Raw genomic sequence first — 17,726 nt, forward strand, 5'->3', positions numbered from 1 at the left:
TTTCTATTCTAAGAAAGGCCATGTTATTTTCTGCGAAAGTTATGTATAGGCTTTTTCTATCTGCAATTAATTAGTGCAACAAACCAAAGTCATTTAGAAAAGTTACCATTGTAATCTATGCTATTTTAAGGCGTTTGTATGGGGAATTTATAAACATGGGGGTTGGATTGATTATTATAGTGAGTTAACCGTTATTCCAGCCATGTAATGATTCTGCTCAACCACGGGCCCTTTAAAAATGATGGAGGATGAGGGAAATAGGCGGAGCATACATGCTCAAGGTGTTTCTGTTGGCGTTGCAGTACTGAGCTATACTCTGCAGTGCTGTCACACCGCAATATGAAGTCTGCCGAAATCACCCGCTCTCCATCAACATTCCGGGCAGTCTTTGTGACAGGTCAGTCCCCATATGCTTGTAATATGTTGCTGAATTCAGGGTACCCCACTACTACGTTTTATTTCCGCATCCCCCGGATTTTCGATATGGAAGTGGGATCATTCATGTGTATGAAGACTACAGTAAATGCAATCTTCTCCACGGCATTAATGATTTGTTGGCATGCTTCATACAGTATTGCACGTAGAACCCTTATTCATTATGAACTTGAGCTAAGTGGAGAAACCGATCTCTTCTGACTGAATGTGCTAAAAAGGAAAATAGATGACATTGAATGCACCAAAATGCCATTCAATATACACTACCTGACCAAAAGTATGTGGACACCGGCTCATCGAACATCTCATTACACAATCACGGGCATTAATATCGAGTTGGTCCCCCCCTTTCTGCTATAACAGCCTCCATTCTTCTGGGAAGGCTTTCCACTAGATGTTGGAACATTGCTGCTTCCATTCAGCCACAAGAGCATTAGTGAGGTTGGGCACTGATGTTGGACGATTAGGCCTGGCTCGCAGTCAGCGTTCCAGTTCATCCCAAAGCTGTTCGATGGGGTTGAGTTTAGGGCTCTGTGCAGGCCAGTCAAGTTCTTCCACACCGATCTCGACAAACCATGGACCTCACTTTGTGGACGGGCGCATTGTCATGCTGAAACAGGAAAGGGCCTTCCCCAAACTGTTGCAACAAAGTTGGAAGCACAGAATCGTCTAGAATGTAATTGTATGCTGTAGCAAAAAGATTTCCCTTCACTGGAACTAAGGAACTTTTTGTGCTGACATTGCTTCCAGATGCAGTTTGGAACTCTGTAGCCATGTTGAAAGTCACCGAGCTCTTCAGTAAGGCCATTCTACTGCCAATGTTTGTCTTTGGAGATTGCATGGCTATGTGCTCGATTTTTATACACCTTTCAGCAATGGGTGTGGCTGAAATAGCCGAATCCACTCTTGAAGGGGTGTCCATACTTTTGTATATATGGTGTACGTGCATTTACTTAATCTCTTCTCTCCCCTGGCATTTCTCTTGTCTAGATAGTCTTTGAGAGCATTTTCTCAATACAAAATGTTATTTTTTTATTGCTTATTTTACCTTTTTTTGTGACTTTTCAGCGCAAGGTTATATGCCTGCTCAGATTGCATCATTGATTCTCCTGAAAGACCTGACTCCATTACTTGGAGTATATGCACTGTCTCACTCTCTCATTCTTCTATATGTGCACTTACTTACACTCTCCTGTAGGTATGATTACGGGGGCCTAATAAGCATGGGAACCCAACATAGGAGGACGGATGCCAGCTGAGCCCCTCAACTCACCAGACCATCGCTATTGTCAATATCCCAGAATTCTCAGCTAGGCCCCTGAGAAGGCCTTCTTGCAAACCCTTGGAGCCATGGAACACAAAATACAACAGCGGGACAAAAACAGGCCCAGCTACTTTGGCAATGTCAAGACCAGGTCAGGCCTGCGATTAACTGATTATTGGCAAAAAAATGAGGAAACGCACTGCTTAGAATTGTGACACGTTTAGTTAATCCCAGAATGCGTCCTATCCTTTTATGGGTTGCTCTCCCTACGTGTTGTGTTGCTCTCCCTACATGTTGCAATGAATGGAGCATAGTAGCTCAAAGTAGAACTTCAACACCTTCTTTGATATAATCACTCTTTTGAATGTACTTCTCATTTGAATAAAGGAACACAGTCATGGGCATTGCGTGGACAAGAGGAGAGCAGGTGTTGCCAGAAACAGTAACAACCCATTTCCCTAACTCCCACTATCCTATGAATCACAAATGTGATTGCCAATATCGAGCAGTCTTTTTTTTAATGTCAAGACAAAATTATAAAGAATCATAGCTGATTGCCTCGGATGGGTTATCAACTATTTTTACCCTTACATGCTCATATACTGTAGATGGGGTCAGAAGGCTTTAATGACCATAATAAATGGTGAACTAATAAACATCCCAGTAGTTTTCCCTACCACCAGTATCCCTCTGTTCTTTCTCCCCTCCAGACTGGGGTCCAAGCTCCCTGTTGGGGACACCCAGTCCCCCAGGTTAATTTCCGGACCCTTGGAGACAGGACCTCAGACCGGCCCAACCAAGGAGGCCAGGGCCAGCGGTCAGGGCCACCGTGCCGTGGGGCGTCCCCTTGACCACGTCCCCCACATCCGGAACCCCCGACTGAGACAGTATTACCTCCAAGGTGAGGTATCTCTCAACAAGGTTATAGCGATATCTCTGGTTTGTTTGCTTTAGTAGGTGCTTGGTAGCTGCAGTAGATCCATAGCCAATTATTTGTATGGCATTTATGTTGTGTATTTTCGTAGCAAACCATTCTAGAGCCTGACAGAACACACACAAAGGGAGGTTGTTAAGGAGAACTCCTCTCTAGATGTAGCGTTATTTAACTTTTGAGGAATTGCAACCCTGCAGCAAAGAAGGCTTGAACTTCTGACAGATAAATTACCTGTTGACTCTAACACAACAAAATGTAGAGTAAGTCAAGGGGTATGAATACTTTCTGAAAGCACTGTACCCAGAACCACAGATCTGCCCCTGTTAATGTTGACATTTTCATAGGACTTATTGGATCAAAGTGATCACTCCTCCCGCGGGCTTTCAATTTGATCTAGTTTGCTGACACATGACATTGAGCCAGAGATCTGACATTTCTATGTCGGTGTGTCAAGGCCAACAGTGCTGCCTTGTTGCACACCTGAGGCTCTCAAAGAGAAACCCCAGTACCCTAATAAACCTCAAATGTATATAATTTCAAAGGAGCCCACACAGGGCCAGAGAGAGTGGGGGGTTGTTTTGCATGAATTAAACTATATACAGTACCACAAACAAGTTGTAAGTCAGCAGCAGAAAGAAGAGTACTGGTGGAAAGCGTTATCGCTTCTCAACATCATGTTTTTAAATCTTGCCTTCATAGAACCTAGATGGGGAACGGAGGGAACCATGGCCAAGTCCATGGGCAGAGATCAACAGTCAGATGACAAGGTAGACACTATGGTGAGTCACAATCTCATGTAGACCTACTCCTATGTCAATGATCTTAAGGGTCTGCTGCACCCTCACATTTGATAACCAATACAGTGCATAATATATGGTATAGATAGATTCTGATAATGAGGGTTCAAATGTCAGACCAGCTGTATTTCAGTGAAACAGTGGTCACAGATCAGTCACAGATCTTCCTTATTTCAATGGGTATGTAAGGGTATATTCTGAGGCTCTACAACCGTTATAATGGAAGGACAGTGTATTGCAAGATATGTGTTAAATAAATGTTCGTAATTATATCACCTGCAGGTGAAGAAGCTTCTATCACTGAAGCTTTCAAACGTTATCAGATTTCGTAAAGGGGAAATTGATACCGTTGAAGTCGGAAGTTTACATAAAAATGTATTTTTAAACCACAAATTTCTTGTTAACAAACTATAGTTTTGGCAAGTCGGTTAGGACATCTACTTTGTGCATGACACAATTAATTTTTCCAACAATTGTTTACAGGCAGATTATTTCACTTATAATTCACTATCACAATTCCAGTGGGTCAGAAGTTAACATACACTAAAGTTGACTGTGCCTTTAAACAGCTTGGAAAATTCCAGAAAATGATGTCATGTCTTTAGAAGCTTCTGATAGGCTAATTGATATAATTTGAGTCAATTGGAGGTGTACCTGTGGATGTATTTCAAGGCCTACCTTCAAACTCAGTGCCTCTTTGCTTGACATCATTGGAAAATTAAAAGAAATCAGCCAAGACCTCAGAAAAATGGTAGACCTCCACACTTCTGGTTCATCCTTGGGAGCAATTTCCAAACGGCTGAAGGTACCACGTTCATCTGTACAAACAATAGTACTCAAGTATAAACACCACACACAGTCATCATATCGCTCAGGAAGGAGGCACGTTTTGACTCCTAGAGATGAGCGTACTTTGGTGCGAAAAGTGCAAATCAATCCCAGAACAACAGCAAAGGACCTTGTGAAGATGTTGGAGGAAACAGGTACAAAAGCATCTATATCCACAGTAAAACGAGTCCTATATCGACATAACCTGAAAGGCTGCTCAGCAAGGAAGAAGCCACTGCTCCTAAACCGCCATAAAAAAGCCAGACTACGGTTTGCAACTGCACATGGGGACAAAGATCTTACTTTTTGAAGAAATGTCCTCTGGTCTGATGAAACAAAAATATAACCGTTTGGCCATAATGACCATAGTTATGTTTGGAGGAAAAAGGGGGAGGCTTGCAAGCCGAAGAACACCATCCCAACTGTGAATCACGGGGGTGGCAGCATCATGTTGTGGGGGTACTTTGCTGCAGGAGGGCCTGGTGCATATCACAAAATAGATGGCATCATGAGGCAGGAAAATTGTGGCTATATTGAAGCAACATCTCAAGACATCAGTCAGGAAGTTAAAGCTTAGTCACAAATGGGTCTTTTAAATGGACAGCGACCCCAAGCATACTTCCAAAGTTGTGGCAAAATGGCTTAAGGACAACAAAGTCAAGGTATTGGAGTGGCCATCACAAAGCCCTGACCTCAATCCTATAGAAAATGTGTGGGCAGAACTGAAAAAGCATGTGTGAGCAAGGAGGCCTACAAACCTGACTCAGTTACACCAGCTCTGTCAGGAGGAATGGGCCACAATTCACCCAACTTATTGTGGGAAGCTTGTGGAAGGCTACCTGAAACGTTTGACTGACGTTAAACAATTTAAGGCAATGTTACCAAATACTAATTGAGTGCATGTAAACTTCTGATCCACTGGGAATGTGATGAAAGAAATAAAAGCTGAAATAAATCATTCTCTCTACTATTATTCTGACATTTCACGTTCTTAAAATAAAGTGGTGATCCTAACTGACCTAAAACAGGGAAATTTTACCAGGATTAAATGTCAGGCATTGTGAAACTGAGTTTAAATGTATTTGGCTAAGGTGTATGTAAACGTCCGACTTCAACTGTATGTGGAACTACTGTAAATCCTACTGTAGCCTAAACATAACTTAATCAAGACAAAAACATGTATTCAATAACTTTGTTTTATTCGGTCTATGAAAGTCCCTTTGCAATGCATTTCAGTCTAGAAAATATACATTGAAACCATCTACAGCATATCAAGACGCTTTCAAGGACCAATATTGCTTTGAGTCTGGTATAGGGGGATAGGGGTGACGTGTTTGTATATTGATTTATGCAACATATGGAGTAGTCAGAATGTATGCATATTTTATACTCTTTTTATTCTTTGCAGTTTAGTACATGGTCTATAAACTTCTGTGTTATGAAAATATCAATCCTTTCCATGGGAATGTAATTTAGGTCAATGGACCATCTGTCAATAGCTAAATCCTGTGTTGTGTGGGAGCGGATGGAAGGTTCACATGATATTGGGCTTGTCAGAGGACTGTGGAGCCTCAAATGAAGGGAACAGATTGGCATTTATTTGGTCTGATTTCTTAAAATATTGGAGTACTACCTAAAATGGATTTCTGCACTGCGTACACACAGGCTCACCATGAAGACACGGTGTTCAGTGTCAACTCCAAGTGCAGTAGCTTGGCAGATCAGACTAAGCTGAACAGGCAGCTCTCCACCTCCATCTCTTCTTCCCTCATCTCCCGGCAGGTAAGAGTTACGAACAAGTGTTTGATACACTGCCGATTTTGCAGGTTTTCCTACTTACAAAGCATGTAGAGGTCTGTAATTTTTATCATAGGTACACTTCAACTGTGAGAGACGGAATCTAAAACAAAAATCCAGAAAATCACATTGTATGATTTTTAAGTCATTAATTTGCAAAATTTATGACATTGTGAACACTTGCTTGTCGACCATCTCATTCCAAAATCACGGGCAATAATATGGAGTTGGTTCCCCCTTTGCTGCTATAACAGCCTCCACTCTCCTGGGAAGACTTTCCTCTAGATGTTGGAACATTGCTGCGGGGACTTGCTTCCATTCAGCCACGAGCATTAGTGAGGTCGGGCACTGATGGGCGATTTAGGCCTGGCTCGTAGTCAGCATTCCAATTTATCCCAAAGGTGTTCGTTGGGATTGAGGTCAGGGCTCTTTGCAGGTCAGTCAAGTTCTTCCACACCGATCTCAACAAAGCATTTCTGTATGGACCTCACTTTGTGCATGGGGGCAATGTCATGCTGAAACAGGAAAGGGCCTTCCCCAAACTGTTGCCACAAAGTTAGAAACACAGAATATTCTAGAATGTCATTGTATGCTCTAGCATTAAGATTTCCCTTCACTGGAACTAAGGGGCCTAGCCCGAACCATGAAAAACAGCCCCAGAACATTATTCCTTCTCCACCAAACTTTACAGTTGGCACTATGCATTTGGGTAGGTAGCGTTCTCCTGTGATCCAGCAAACCCAGATTTGTCTGTCGGACTGCCAGATGGTGAAGCGTGATTCATCACTCCAGAGAACGCATTTCCACTGCTCCAGAGTCCAATGGCGGCGAGCTTTACACAACTCCAGCTGACGCTTGGCATTGCGCATATTGATCTTAGGCTTGTGTGCAGCTCCACCATTTCAGGAAGCTCCGGACGAACAGTTCTTGTGCTGACGTTGCTTCCAGAGACTGTTTGGAACATAGTGAAAGTGGCAACTGATTTTTACGCACTTCAGCACTCAGCGGTCCCGTTCTGTGATTTTTGTGTGGTCTACCACTTCGCGGCTGAGCCTTTGTTGCTCCTAGACATTTCCACTTCACAATAACAGCACTTACAGTTGACTTGTGGGAAAGGTGGCATCCTATGACGGTGCCAAGTTGAAAGTCACTGAGCTCTTCAGTAAGGCCATTCTACTGCCAAGATTTGTCTATGGCGATTTCATGACTGTGCTCAATTTTCTACACCTGTCAGCAAATTGTCTGAAATAGCCGAATCCACTAATTTGAAAAGGTGTCCACATACTTTTTTGTGTGTGTGTATATATAGTATGTTTTACTTGTACCTTCCACTATGATTTGACATGCAAAGTGAGGGAAAGATTATGTAGCCTTCACCACATAGCCTTCAGAGAACCCACAGGTAACTGGAAAAATAAAATAAACACCAACATAAAATGTCTTAATAGGGCGTTGAGCAACCATGAACTGCCAGAACAGCTTCAATGCACCTTGGAATATATTCTACAATTGTCTGTAACTATTGGAGGGATGTAACACAATTTTTCCACAAGAAATTCCATAATTTGGTGTTTAGTTAATGGTGGTGGATAATGCTGTCTCAGGCGCCGCTCAAATCTTCCATAAGTGTTCAATTGGGTTGTCTGGTGACTGACACTCTCCCCCTATGCTCCTTTGAGGCCACTCTTTCAAAGTCACAGATCTCCTCTAGCCATGTTAGCCAAAATAATGGGCAACTCTGCATTTTTATACATGACCCTAAGCATGATGATGTTATTTGCTTAACTCTGGGACTGCACCTGCTTTCTATATACTTTGTATTCCTTATTTACTTGCATTTCCTTCATTTTGGCAGTTACCTGTATTTGCATGGTTACCAAATCAAGCATCCACCCCTCCATTCCAGTAGGCTACAGATAAGACCACAGTAAAGCAGATTTAAAGTTCACAGTACAATGGAAAGAGGAAGTGGGAGGTCTTAGTCTGGGCAGAGTTGTATTTACAGCAGTGCACAAATGTGTGATGTTACTGTGCTTTCATTCTGAAGAACCTCCGCGTTCCCAAGAGTAAAGGCTCTGGCCAAGGCTCATCTCCCGCAGTGATGCACCTTGACCCCAACCTCAGGCTGGAGCCAGAGTTTGACACTAACCCAGGGCTTGGGCTTTTTCCGGCCCCATCTGCCAGCCCTCACTCCCCGTCACCAGATGCAGAGTATGACAAACTACTGGTAAGGATAATGTGAATTAATTTATTCCACAAATCATACAGAAGAGGTACATTTGACAATGTTTTTAAATGATTTAACCATGATTATCTGGCTCCTATCAGGCCTTTAATGGAGTGTGTTCTTGCTTTTCTGATGGTAGAATTGAATGTTCTTGTCAGGAGAGGCTAACAGTTTTTAAATTAAGCTGAAATTGTTCAATAGAATAAGAGTCAATGCAGGACTGGAAAAACTTGGCTAACTGGCTCATGGCAATGATTGATTTCTGTGAGAACTGTTCTTTTTAAAACCAGCTAATTCAGCTCTGTGTATATAAAGTGCTGTCTAACGAGTGGCTACGGTTGTGTTTTTGCTCCGTGCTTGTTTTGATTCTCCCAGGATGTGGAGGCGGTGCCAATGCCTGACGGACAGCTCTGCCTACTGGCCCTCCCTCCCGAGTGCTCCCAAAGGGAAGGGCAAGCCGCCATGCCATATCTCAAATTGTTCTGCCGCTACATCACTGACCGCAAGGTGGGTGGAGACTAGCGCCATTCTCACTCAACTCTCACGCACCTCGCTCTCGAAATTCTTGCTCACCCCTCTCACCACCCGCTTACCTTTCTCACCTCTCTCTTTCACCAGGGTGTGGTTTCTGGTATCTTGCTAGTGACGTCCAATAAGATCTTCTTTGACCCGTGTAAGACCCACCCGTTGGTGATGGAACACGGCTGTGAGGAGTACCTGCTGTCTTGCTCAGTGGACAGCCTGGACTCAGTCTCGTTCTACACGGACATTTCCCACGTACACTTCAACACCTCCACACACAGGTCAGCATTAAATGACTATGTGCATGATTGAGACACATATTTGGTGCAGCTCTTCACAGATCAACATACTGTGTCTTCACATTGCCTGGAAAGGCGTTTTAACCAATAGGAGGTCACTAAAATAATCCTATATTCTGGGCAGACCTGTCAAATCGGCAGATCGCAAATATGCACTATGACTGGATCAGTGTGGGTGAGTCTCTGACAAATCCACAGGTAGCAACAGTGACCTTAACATTCTGTATGTTCTCTGTGATATCTAGCAGTGCAAATGGGAATATAGCCAATGAAATTGGTCCATGGATTTCTATGGTATCAAGGAGCGCTTGCTGGGTCACATTGCAGAACATGCAACATACATAGGTGGTTGTTTTTCTGTTACTAGGTGGAAAGGAACTAAAAAGACCCAGAAAACTGGCAAGACGCTCCAGCAGGGTGGGAGGCGAAGCAGCAGTAGCGCACAGCACAAGGGGGAGACTGTCCCAGTGCTGGTCTCTGCTGCTACGTCGGAGCTGAGGTCTGCCCTGGCTCTCAGCCTGGTCCAAGGGTTCGCTGAGGAGGAGAGTAGCAGTGACATGACTAAGGCAGAGAAGCAGCTGGAGGGGAAGGGAAGCCCACTGGAAGAGCAGGTTGTGCAGTCATCCGGGGCTGTGCTGAGCAGTGCTGCCACCTTCTGTTGTGGAGGACAAGAGGCAGCAGGGACGGGAAATCTAGTGAGAATGGAGCAGGTGGACAGAGAGGGGACGGAGAGGGAGCAGTCTGTGAGGAATCGGACGTCAGGTAAGGAAAGGAATCAAGTCAATAGTTTTGTCATTGTTTTATCCCAAGCAGCACTGTGTGGTTGAAGTCTGATAAGTTTGTAGGAAGATGGTATCATAACAAATGGTTCGAACTCAGTCTTTTTTTCTTTGTTTTGCTACCCCCTCACTTTCTCTCTCCTCTCCCCTTTTCTCTCTCGCTCTCTTCCCCCCCCCCCCTCCCCCCTCCCCCCTACTTCTCTCCTCCTCCAGGCCTCTCTAGACCTTCAGAAAATTTTGGGTGTCTCATGTTTGTCAGGCTGCGGCTCCAGGGGTCCGCTGGGAAGAAGGGTGTGGCTGCAGGCTTGCAGCTGGGGACAACAAAAACCTTACCCCGGAGGGATGCCTGGTTCGCCTTTTCCCAGGAGAGGTAACAGTCTGTAGCCACAGAAAGACTGTTTTAGATTAGCATTAACACTCCACTTCTGTGAGCATTAGCACCTCACACTGACTATGTCTAACATTAACATAATGTTTACATGTCTTGTTCAGCAATTTCAATGCCCTCCCTTGCTGAGGAATATATAGACTTTTACAATTCTCACTGGAAGTAAGTCAAAGATCTTTAACACTAAATCGTTCTGCTCTCATGTCTTGTCTGTAGCTCAGACGAGCTCTACGCCTATCTGAGCCACTGGAGGCCTGACCTATGCATACTGGAGGGAGGGTCGGAGGAAGGGGAGGGCGACAAAGACGAGTTTGTACTGGTCGACAACGGGGAGGAGGAGGAGGAAGAAGTGTCCAAGAACCACGGACGGACTGGGGAGGACTGGGAGGTAAGTCTGTATATTATTAAAGTCTGTAGTGGCTGACAACAAAAATGGCTATTTCCATTAACTTTGACTAGAGCATCAGTGGTGACGATGCATCTTTTGCACATCTTGCCCTGGGGAAGTTTGAGCAGTGTTTTAGGTGGGGTGGGGTCCGGAGTTGTTGTTTGAGTGTGTCACGTTTGAGTGCGAGGTTAATGGGTTTATAACTAGGTTGTGTGTCTTGTCTTGCAGATGGTGTCAGTGGAGGAGGGTGGTGGGAGACTACCTCTGGTCATGGACAAAGATCCAGAGGGACTGTGTGAGATCGTGGAGCAGAGTCGCATCTTGGACGCAAAGCTTGTCAGAGAGGTAAGCACCCAACCATAGACATGTATGTCGGATCTTCACAAAACACTGATCTAATCACAAATTCACAAATTCACAATGGAAGATTATTCTCATCCATTATTGGATAAGAAAGAGATAATGACCTCATTAATCCCCAAAGGGAAATTAAATTAAAGCTTCTCATGACATGTCACTGGTCAGCACCACACATATAGAAGAAATTGCACACATTCCTCTTCTTGCCTCTAGTTCCACAAATGCATTACAAGTTCAGCATTCCCAGACTGGTCTGGGTTTAAAGATAAATCCAGAGTCTGAGACAACCTGACTTTTCTGCTTCTACCTCGGTCTCCCTCAAGCAGCATTGGCCTTCAGTCATACACACAGAGCCATTCATGACTGAACCTTCGTGCTGAGTGGAGTACTGAAAATACTCAACCCCTACTGTGGCCATGTCTCACAAAGGGGGTTATGCATGAGGTAGAATGCTGGTAGTGAACTCCTGTGGAGAGATTTGAGCAGAGCAGTGCTGTGAGCACTTTGAACCCATACATTAGCTATGGCACCTGCAGGTCAGATCTTCAAATGTCTCATGTCCAGGCTCATTCACTTGTTGGATAGATGATTAGCTCAACAGAGGAAAAGCGTAGCTAAAGAAAAGGGTAATATAATTGGATATCAATGATTACCGTTTTCTCCCTTTTTCTTTAGCTCAACAGAGGAAAAGGTTCGTTTTTTTAAATTTAACTAGGCAAGTCAGTCAAGAACAAATTCTTATTTACAATGACGGCCAAACCCGGACGACGCTGGGCCAATTGTGCGCCGCCCTATGGGTTGTGATACAGCCTGGAATCAAACCAGGGTGTCTGTAGTGACGCCTCAAGCACTGAGATGCAGTGCCTTAGACCGCTGTGCCACTCGGGAGCCCACTTGTGCCCCTGCTCTCCAACCCTCTCGCACAACTCTTTCTCCTTCTCAATCCTTCCCTCTCTCCAGCTCTCAGCCGAGTTGCCTCCCAGGACAGTGGGCCACATGTGGCATCTGGCCTACAGCACGTCTCTTCACGGCTCCAGCCTCAAGTCCCTCTACCGGAAGCTGAACGGCAGCGACTCGCCTGTACTCATGGTCATCAAGGACTCGCTCAATCAGGTGCCCTTTTTTATGTACTCAGATTTGAAATGTAATAGTCACAAACTCTCCAATGTTCCACGCACCACCCTCAACATTTTTAATATCTATCCGCTTCAGATTCAACACAAACACGTACCATAGAGCACTTGCTTTTCATGGCATTTGCACTATTGACTTCAGACACTCACAACTGCTCCAGAAACTATGGTGGGGTTGGTTTGAATAACATATGATTTGCAAGGAGTCACGAGTTCATTGTGGACTTGTGGTCACCTATGAAGACCCCCATTGTATGAGCTCGGTCTTGTTTGGTTACCAGAGGGCTGTGTTTTTGTTAATGGTAGGTATGTTTCTGTGCCCCAGGTGTTTGGGAGCTTTCTCTCTCACCCACTGAGGCCGAGCGAGACCTTCTATGGCACAGGAGAGACATTCCTCTTCATGCTGCATCCTCGATTCAAGGTCAGACAAGACACACACACACACTATGATGCATACACTACACTTACACAACCATTGCCAAACAATTCTCTCCCACATGTTCTAATCTGAAATGTGTCTTAAGGTATTGCTGCAGGATTGTTTTGTCAACCTAAGTGAAGACAATACTGTTTGTTGCTAATCTTGCTGATGTAACATTGCAGGAGTTTTCATAGCAGCCAAATTACTATTCACATCAAGGTCTCTACCAACGTCACATGATCAATTTAATGCATGACTGGATTATGAAAGGTCACGTTTTGTCTTTTTAAGCACAAACAACATTTAAGAAGTTAGGAACTCATTGCTATCAATCACATGAGGTTGGTGGCACCTTAATTGGGAAGGACGTGCTCGTGATAATGGCTAGAGAGGAATAGGGGGAATGGTACCAAGCACACGGTTTCCATGTTGATGCCATTCCATTAGCTCCGTTCCAGCCATTATTATGAGCCGTCCTCCCCTCAGCAGCCTCCTGTGCTATAAATAGTGTACTGTATATGCAGAGCATTACAAAGGCCAAGTTCATTGATCTGCAATTCGCCTGGTCTGCAATGCGGAAAGGGCTGTCAGAGAAGTAAAGCATTAATCAGATAGGACCCTAAGGTACTCTTGTGTCGGTGTCCCTGACTGACTCTGCCCTTGTCACCTCCCATAGTGTTTCAGATGGACAAGAGAGAACTCCTTCTTCATAAAGGGAGACCTGGACTCTTTTGCTATCGGAGGAGGAAGGTAGAGCCACTCCCAGCTATAGAAATGTTACATTATGGTTTTCTTGATGCTGTTTCTATTTCCGTGACACTTACTGTCCATTGCTTTGTGGTACAGTATGTGCCAATATGTTTAGGAGAACACATTACTTTACTCTAAAACAATGAACTGCGTTTCTTTCTCTCTTCCGCAGTGGTCACTTTGGCCTGTGGCTGGATGAGACGCTGTACCTGGGCAGGAGTAGCCCCTGTTACACCTTCAACAACTGCTGCCTCTCGGAAAGAGACGACTTCCACGTCATAGAGCTGGAGGTGTGGACGTTCTGGTGAAGGCCTGCCCTCTTCAACTTGCCTAGCAACACCCACTCACAATGTCTGGCTGTCCAATGACTGCTGTAACCAAGACTCTAGAACCCATCTCTTCTAGAACAATGAGTTGGATGTACCTCACTATTTTGATTTAATTCTGTGGTTTTGGGCTGCGAACTGAACTGTGATTATTCTGAACCCTATCTCTGAATGTGGACCAAACCATTAGGTGGAGGGGTGTTGGTGGTTTGGGACTGGGGTTGTAGCCTCACTGCATTGGAAGACTTGCCCTGTTGCAGCCCCCCCCCCCCCCCCCCCCACTCCTTTCGCAGCTTGGTATGGTCCTCATGTTCAACTGACTCTACATTGTGGATACTGTAGTTCAGTGGTGGAATTCACATCTTCTAGCAATGGATCTCCATCTGTAAGCCTACCTGCATGTGTAAGCCTGCATTTCCACCCCAGCACAATTGGCACTGTTATTCTGGCACCATCTTTTTGCTGCCTGTGAATTGCTAACCTGAAGGTGGCTGTCTCTTTTGTAAAATGGAGGAACTGAAATTCGAAGAACTAGGGGCTCACTATGCCCCTTTTTGCATATAGACCAAATTATATGAACTGATGTACAAATTTAGTCAACGTGAACAAAAAAAGGACTTGAGGGACATGGTCTAACCTAAATATCTTTAGAAATGTTTGTTACCCACTCAATCAAACAATACCTGAAAGTTGCTGTCACTGATCAGAAGTTAGATCTATGTTCCCACAATATAACAAGTAGACAAAATCAACAAAATGTGAAAAATAGGGCTAATGTTATTATAACATGTCTTTATCTGATACTTTTTGAGAAACATTGATTTCACCCAGTGGTCATTGCAAGCTTATGGACTGAAAATAACAATCAAGACTCCTTTTAGCAAAGACCCAATCTATAAAAAAAAATGTTTGCACAAACAAGGGTTATTTCAAGGGGATGACTACCTCTGCAATGCTAACATGTGCCTACATTGCAGTGCTTAAAAGGAAAGATTCAACCATTTTGAATGTTGTATCGTATTTGTGCATCTCTGAGCGATGTTCTATCAATTCCTAGGATCCTTTCATGTTTATCTGAGCTATTCGCTGTTCAAGCAGGCAAAAATACAGCCTGCTTGAACAGCGACTAGCTCAGATACACATGCAATGAACTTCGGAATTGATAGAGCAGTGATGCACATACGATATAACGTTCAAAATGGGTGAATCTTTCCTTTTAGAGGATGGAGAAATAACATTTTGTTAAGATATGACCTGTTTCAAGTGTCAATGTACACGTGGTAGAATCCGCAAAGAATATCACTAAGTCCATTTCGTCTTGCTCTTAACTGTTGATTTTGTTAGATAATCTTTGGTGTAGTCACTTTAAATTCTGATCTCATGGGCAAGGTGTTAATTAACCTGTAGTTCCATAACATGAGATCTACATCAACAATGTTTGGCTTCATAGGAAATATCAAACAAAATGCAATTACATTAAAATTGTGCCAGCATCCAACTTTTTGTGTTTCCATGACAGCTGTTGGCGACCTCGGGAACAGAGCAGGGGTGTTGCCTGCAGAGGTTTTAGCAATGGCATCAGGCCTTGGCCAGCCAACTTTGGACTTTCGGGCAAGGCCGTCACAAACTGCTAAAACTCCAGAGGGAACGACTTGGCCTGCTCTGCCACTCCTTCAATGACGAAGTATTACAGAAATCTATGGTGCTTTACATATTGCAAAACAGTGCTTATTAAGAAAAACAATAATTAGTACAATGCATTATGGTGCAGTCTGCTTGTTTTGGTGTGAAAACGTTTTAAGCGAGTAAAACAAATTAGCTCACTATTACAACAATTAAATATGAATTAGTCAATAGTAGCGAAGACCAAAGGGACGTTTAAAAGCTGGCTACTTTTCTGACTGATGAGAAGTATGTCTACTTGAACGTCTAGCTATTGAGTTTAGTTATACGCTTTAAACATGTTTTTTTTTATGTCTTCAGAAGGGCTCAACTGGTATAGCTGCCAATGTCATTTGAAGAGGTTCTTGTAATACTGATCATGTTGGATGCTAATGTTGCCAGCGCCGAAGGAATCAGATCCCTACACAGAAGTTAGACGTTTAGCGTTTTCTTTGATCATTATCCTTCAGAGGAATTACCCTAATTTACAGACAAACACAAAATTGACTGTTGCCACTGCCAGCCTTTACTGTGCTAGGTATTCCTTGGCTTTCTCCAGCCCCTCTTTGAGAAAATTGATGTACGTCGCAGTGGAGGGGTCCTCGAACTCTCCCAGAGAAGCTAAATGTGGCGTTTTCCTCAGGCTTCATGGACGTCTCGTCCAGGAAGTAATTAGCATCGACGTGGTGGACGTAGAGTCATTAGGAAAAAATTAAGTCATTTTCACACAACCTTATTGGCGTTTTTTATTTTACTTGGGTCTGGCACAGGCACCAATTAAATTCCCTTAAAGTGATGGCTCAGTTTTATTTAAAGTTTTAGCTTATTTTCAACTTCCCTAGGCTATTGTCGCTTCCTCCAAACCAGTTAAATTTGTTAAGTATCCAAATCAAAGTGTATTGGTCGCACATACAGATTTGCATGCAGGGTTGGGTAGGTTACTTTCTAATTGTAAACCGTTAGTCAAATTTAATCTGATTACTTTGTTACTTTTAGTTTAATTTCCCCTTGAGGCATTAGACACATTATTTACAAATTGAATGACATCTACTGCAGGATAAATCCATGTTAGTTTACATAGCTGGTCATAAATGAATGTTGCATTGCATTTTGGGTTGGTTTTGTAGGCTTCTATCCCATTGCTTTCTACTACAGATAATCTAAATTGTATTATTATCTTTACATTGATAACCAAAGTCTGTCAGATTTCCAGTCATTCCAATTAATTTAATACCCCTTGATCTTCAAGAATATGACGTGGAAATATGGAAGTATAGATTAGCCTAATTGTTACACCTGAGCATAACCCAAAAATTAAGCTCATGAGGTATTTATAGGTTATATTCTTCAATAATCAATAGGTATATATCATTAATTTATAAGTTTTAAAAAATGGATGTAGTGTCCTCGCGAGTGGCGCAGCGGTCTAAGACACTGCACTGCATCGCAGTGCTAGAGGTGTCAGTACAGATCCAGGTTTGATCCAGGGCAGTGTCGCGACCGGGAGACCCATGAGGCAGCACACAATTGGCACAGGGTCGTCCGAGTTAGGGGAAGGTTTGGCTGGCTGGGATGACCTTGTCCGATCGCGCTCTAGCGACTCCTTGTGACAGACGGGCACATGCACGCTGACTTCGGTTGCCAGCTGTACGGTGTTTCCACCAACACATTGGTGCGGCTGGCTTCCAGGTTAAGCGGGCATTGTGTCAAGAAGCAGTGCGGCTTGGCGGGGTCGTGTTTTGGAGGACGCATGTCTCTCGACCTTCGCCTCTCCCGAGTCCGTACGGGAGTTGCAGCGATGGGCCAAGACTAACTACCAATTGGATATCACGAAAATGTTAAGTACAAAAAATCTAAAATATGGATCTACCAACTACAAATTTCCCCTTTGTGTCCATCAAAACTGCTCGAATTTGAGCATGTGTCCGTTAGGCCTATGGATAATTTTTTTGTCAGCACAAATTAGATTTAATATTAAAAGCCCTACTCGTGTTCTTAAATGAAACTCATTTGGACAGGATGGAGCACATTACCACAGAGGAGTTTAGAAGGTAGGAACTCAAACTTTTATTCCATAGGCTGGGATCTGCAGATGTTATAGGGGTAATAACATGGTAACAAAGTGGAAACGAGTTGTAAACTCACTGGACTAGGCTTGATGAGGAATCCCAGAATTCCCTCGCCTGAAGACTATGTCCAGATAGAAGTCTCTGGCGGCTCGAATGCAGGACACGGAGGGGCGAAGCGTGACTTGAAGGGCCGTGGGTGGAACATACTCAGCAGGGAGTGAATGAGAACCTGTGGGGAAACAAACACAGTCACTGCTATGATCATGTATTTCATTCAAACAAGTTTGATACGTTGATACACGTTGCTGCTGATAACACAAGACAGACTATGCTGAGGTAACAATAAT

At 43.7% G+C, this 17,726-nt stretch overlaps 1 protein-coding gene across 6 annotated transcripts in view; it reads left to right on the plus strand.

The window, feature by feature from the left end:
• LOC129812624 (oxidation resistance protein 1-like) overlaps positions 1–16,407 on the plus strand; it is a 56,018-nt gene extending 39,611 nt beyond the window's left edge. For 2 of the 6 annotated variants that reach the window (XM_055864348.1, XM_055864347.1), the window contains exons 2-16: positions 303–397; positions 1,634–2,600; positions 3,333–3,412; positions 5,924–6,040; positions 8,103–8,282; positions 8,658–8,789; positions 8,901–9,085; positions 9,471–9,865; positions 10,096–10,252; positions 10,487–10,658; positions 10,887–11,003; positions 11,979–12,131; positions 12,477–12,572; positions 13,249–13,322; positions 13,495–16,407. In XM_055864348.1, the coding sequence (XP_055720323.1) occupies positions 2,291–2,600; positions 3,333–3,412; positions 5,924–6,040; positions 8,103–8,282; positions 8,658–8,789; positions 8,901–9,085; positions 9,471–9,865; positions 10,096–10,252; positions 10,487–10,658; positions 10,887–11,003; positions 11,979–12,131; positions 12,477–12,572; positions 13,249–13,322; positions 13,495–13,630 (2,304 nt within the window). In that variant the 5' untranslated portion in view covers positions 303–397; positions 1,634–2,290 and the 3' untranslated portion in view covers positions 13,631–16,407. Of the gene's footprint in view, positions 1–248; positions 398–1,185; positions 1,234–1,633; positions 2,601–3,332; positions 3,413–5,923; positions 6,041–8,102; positions 8,283–8,657; positions 8,790–8,900; positions 9,086–9,470; positions 9,866–10,095; positions 10,253–10,486; positions 10,659–10,886; positions 11,004–11,978; positions 12,132–12,476; positions 12,573–13,248; positions 13,323–13,494 lie in introns of those variants that run through there. The other 4 variants (XM_055864351.1, XM_055864350.1, XM_055864349.1 and 1 more) reach the window with 3 other exon arrangements.
• Positions 16,408–17,726: the final 1,319 nt, after the last annotated feature.

This window comes from Salvelinus fontinalis, chromosome 16, assembly GCF_029448725.1.
Source record: "Salvelinus fontinalis isolate EN_2023a chromosome 16, ASM2944872v1, whole genome shotgun sequence".
NCBI classification, from domain to species: domain Eukaryota; kingdom Metazoa; phylum Chordata; class Actinopteri; order Salmoniformes; family Salmonidae; genus Salvelinus; species Salvelinus fontinalis.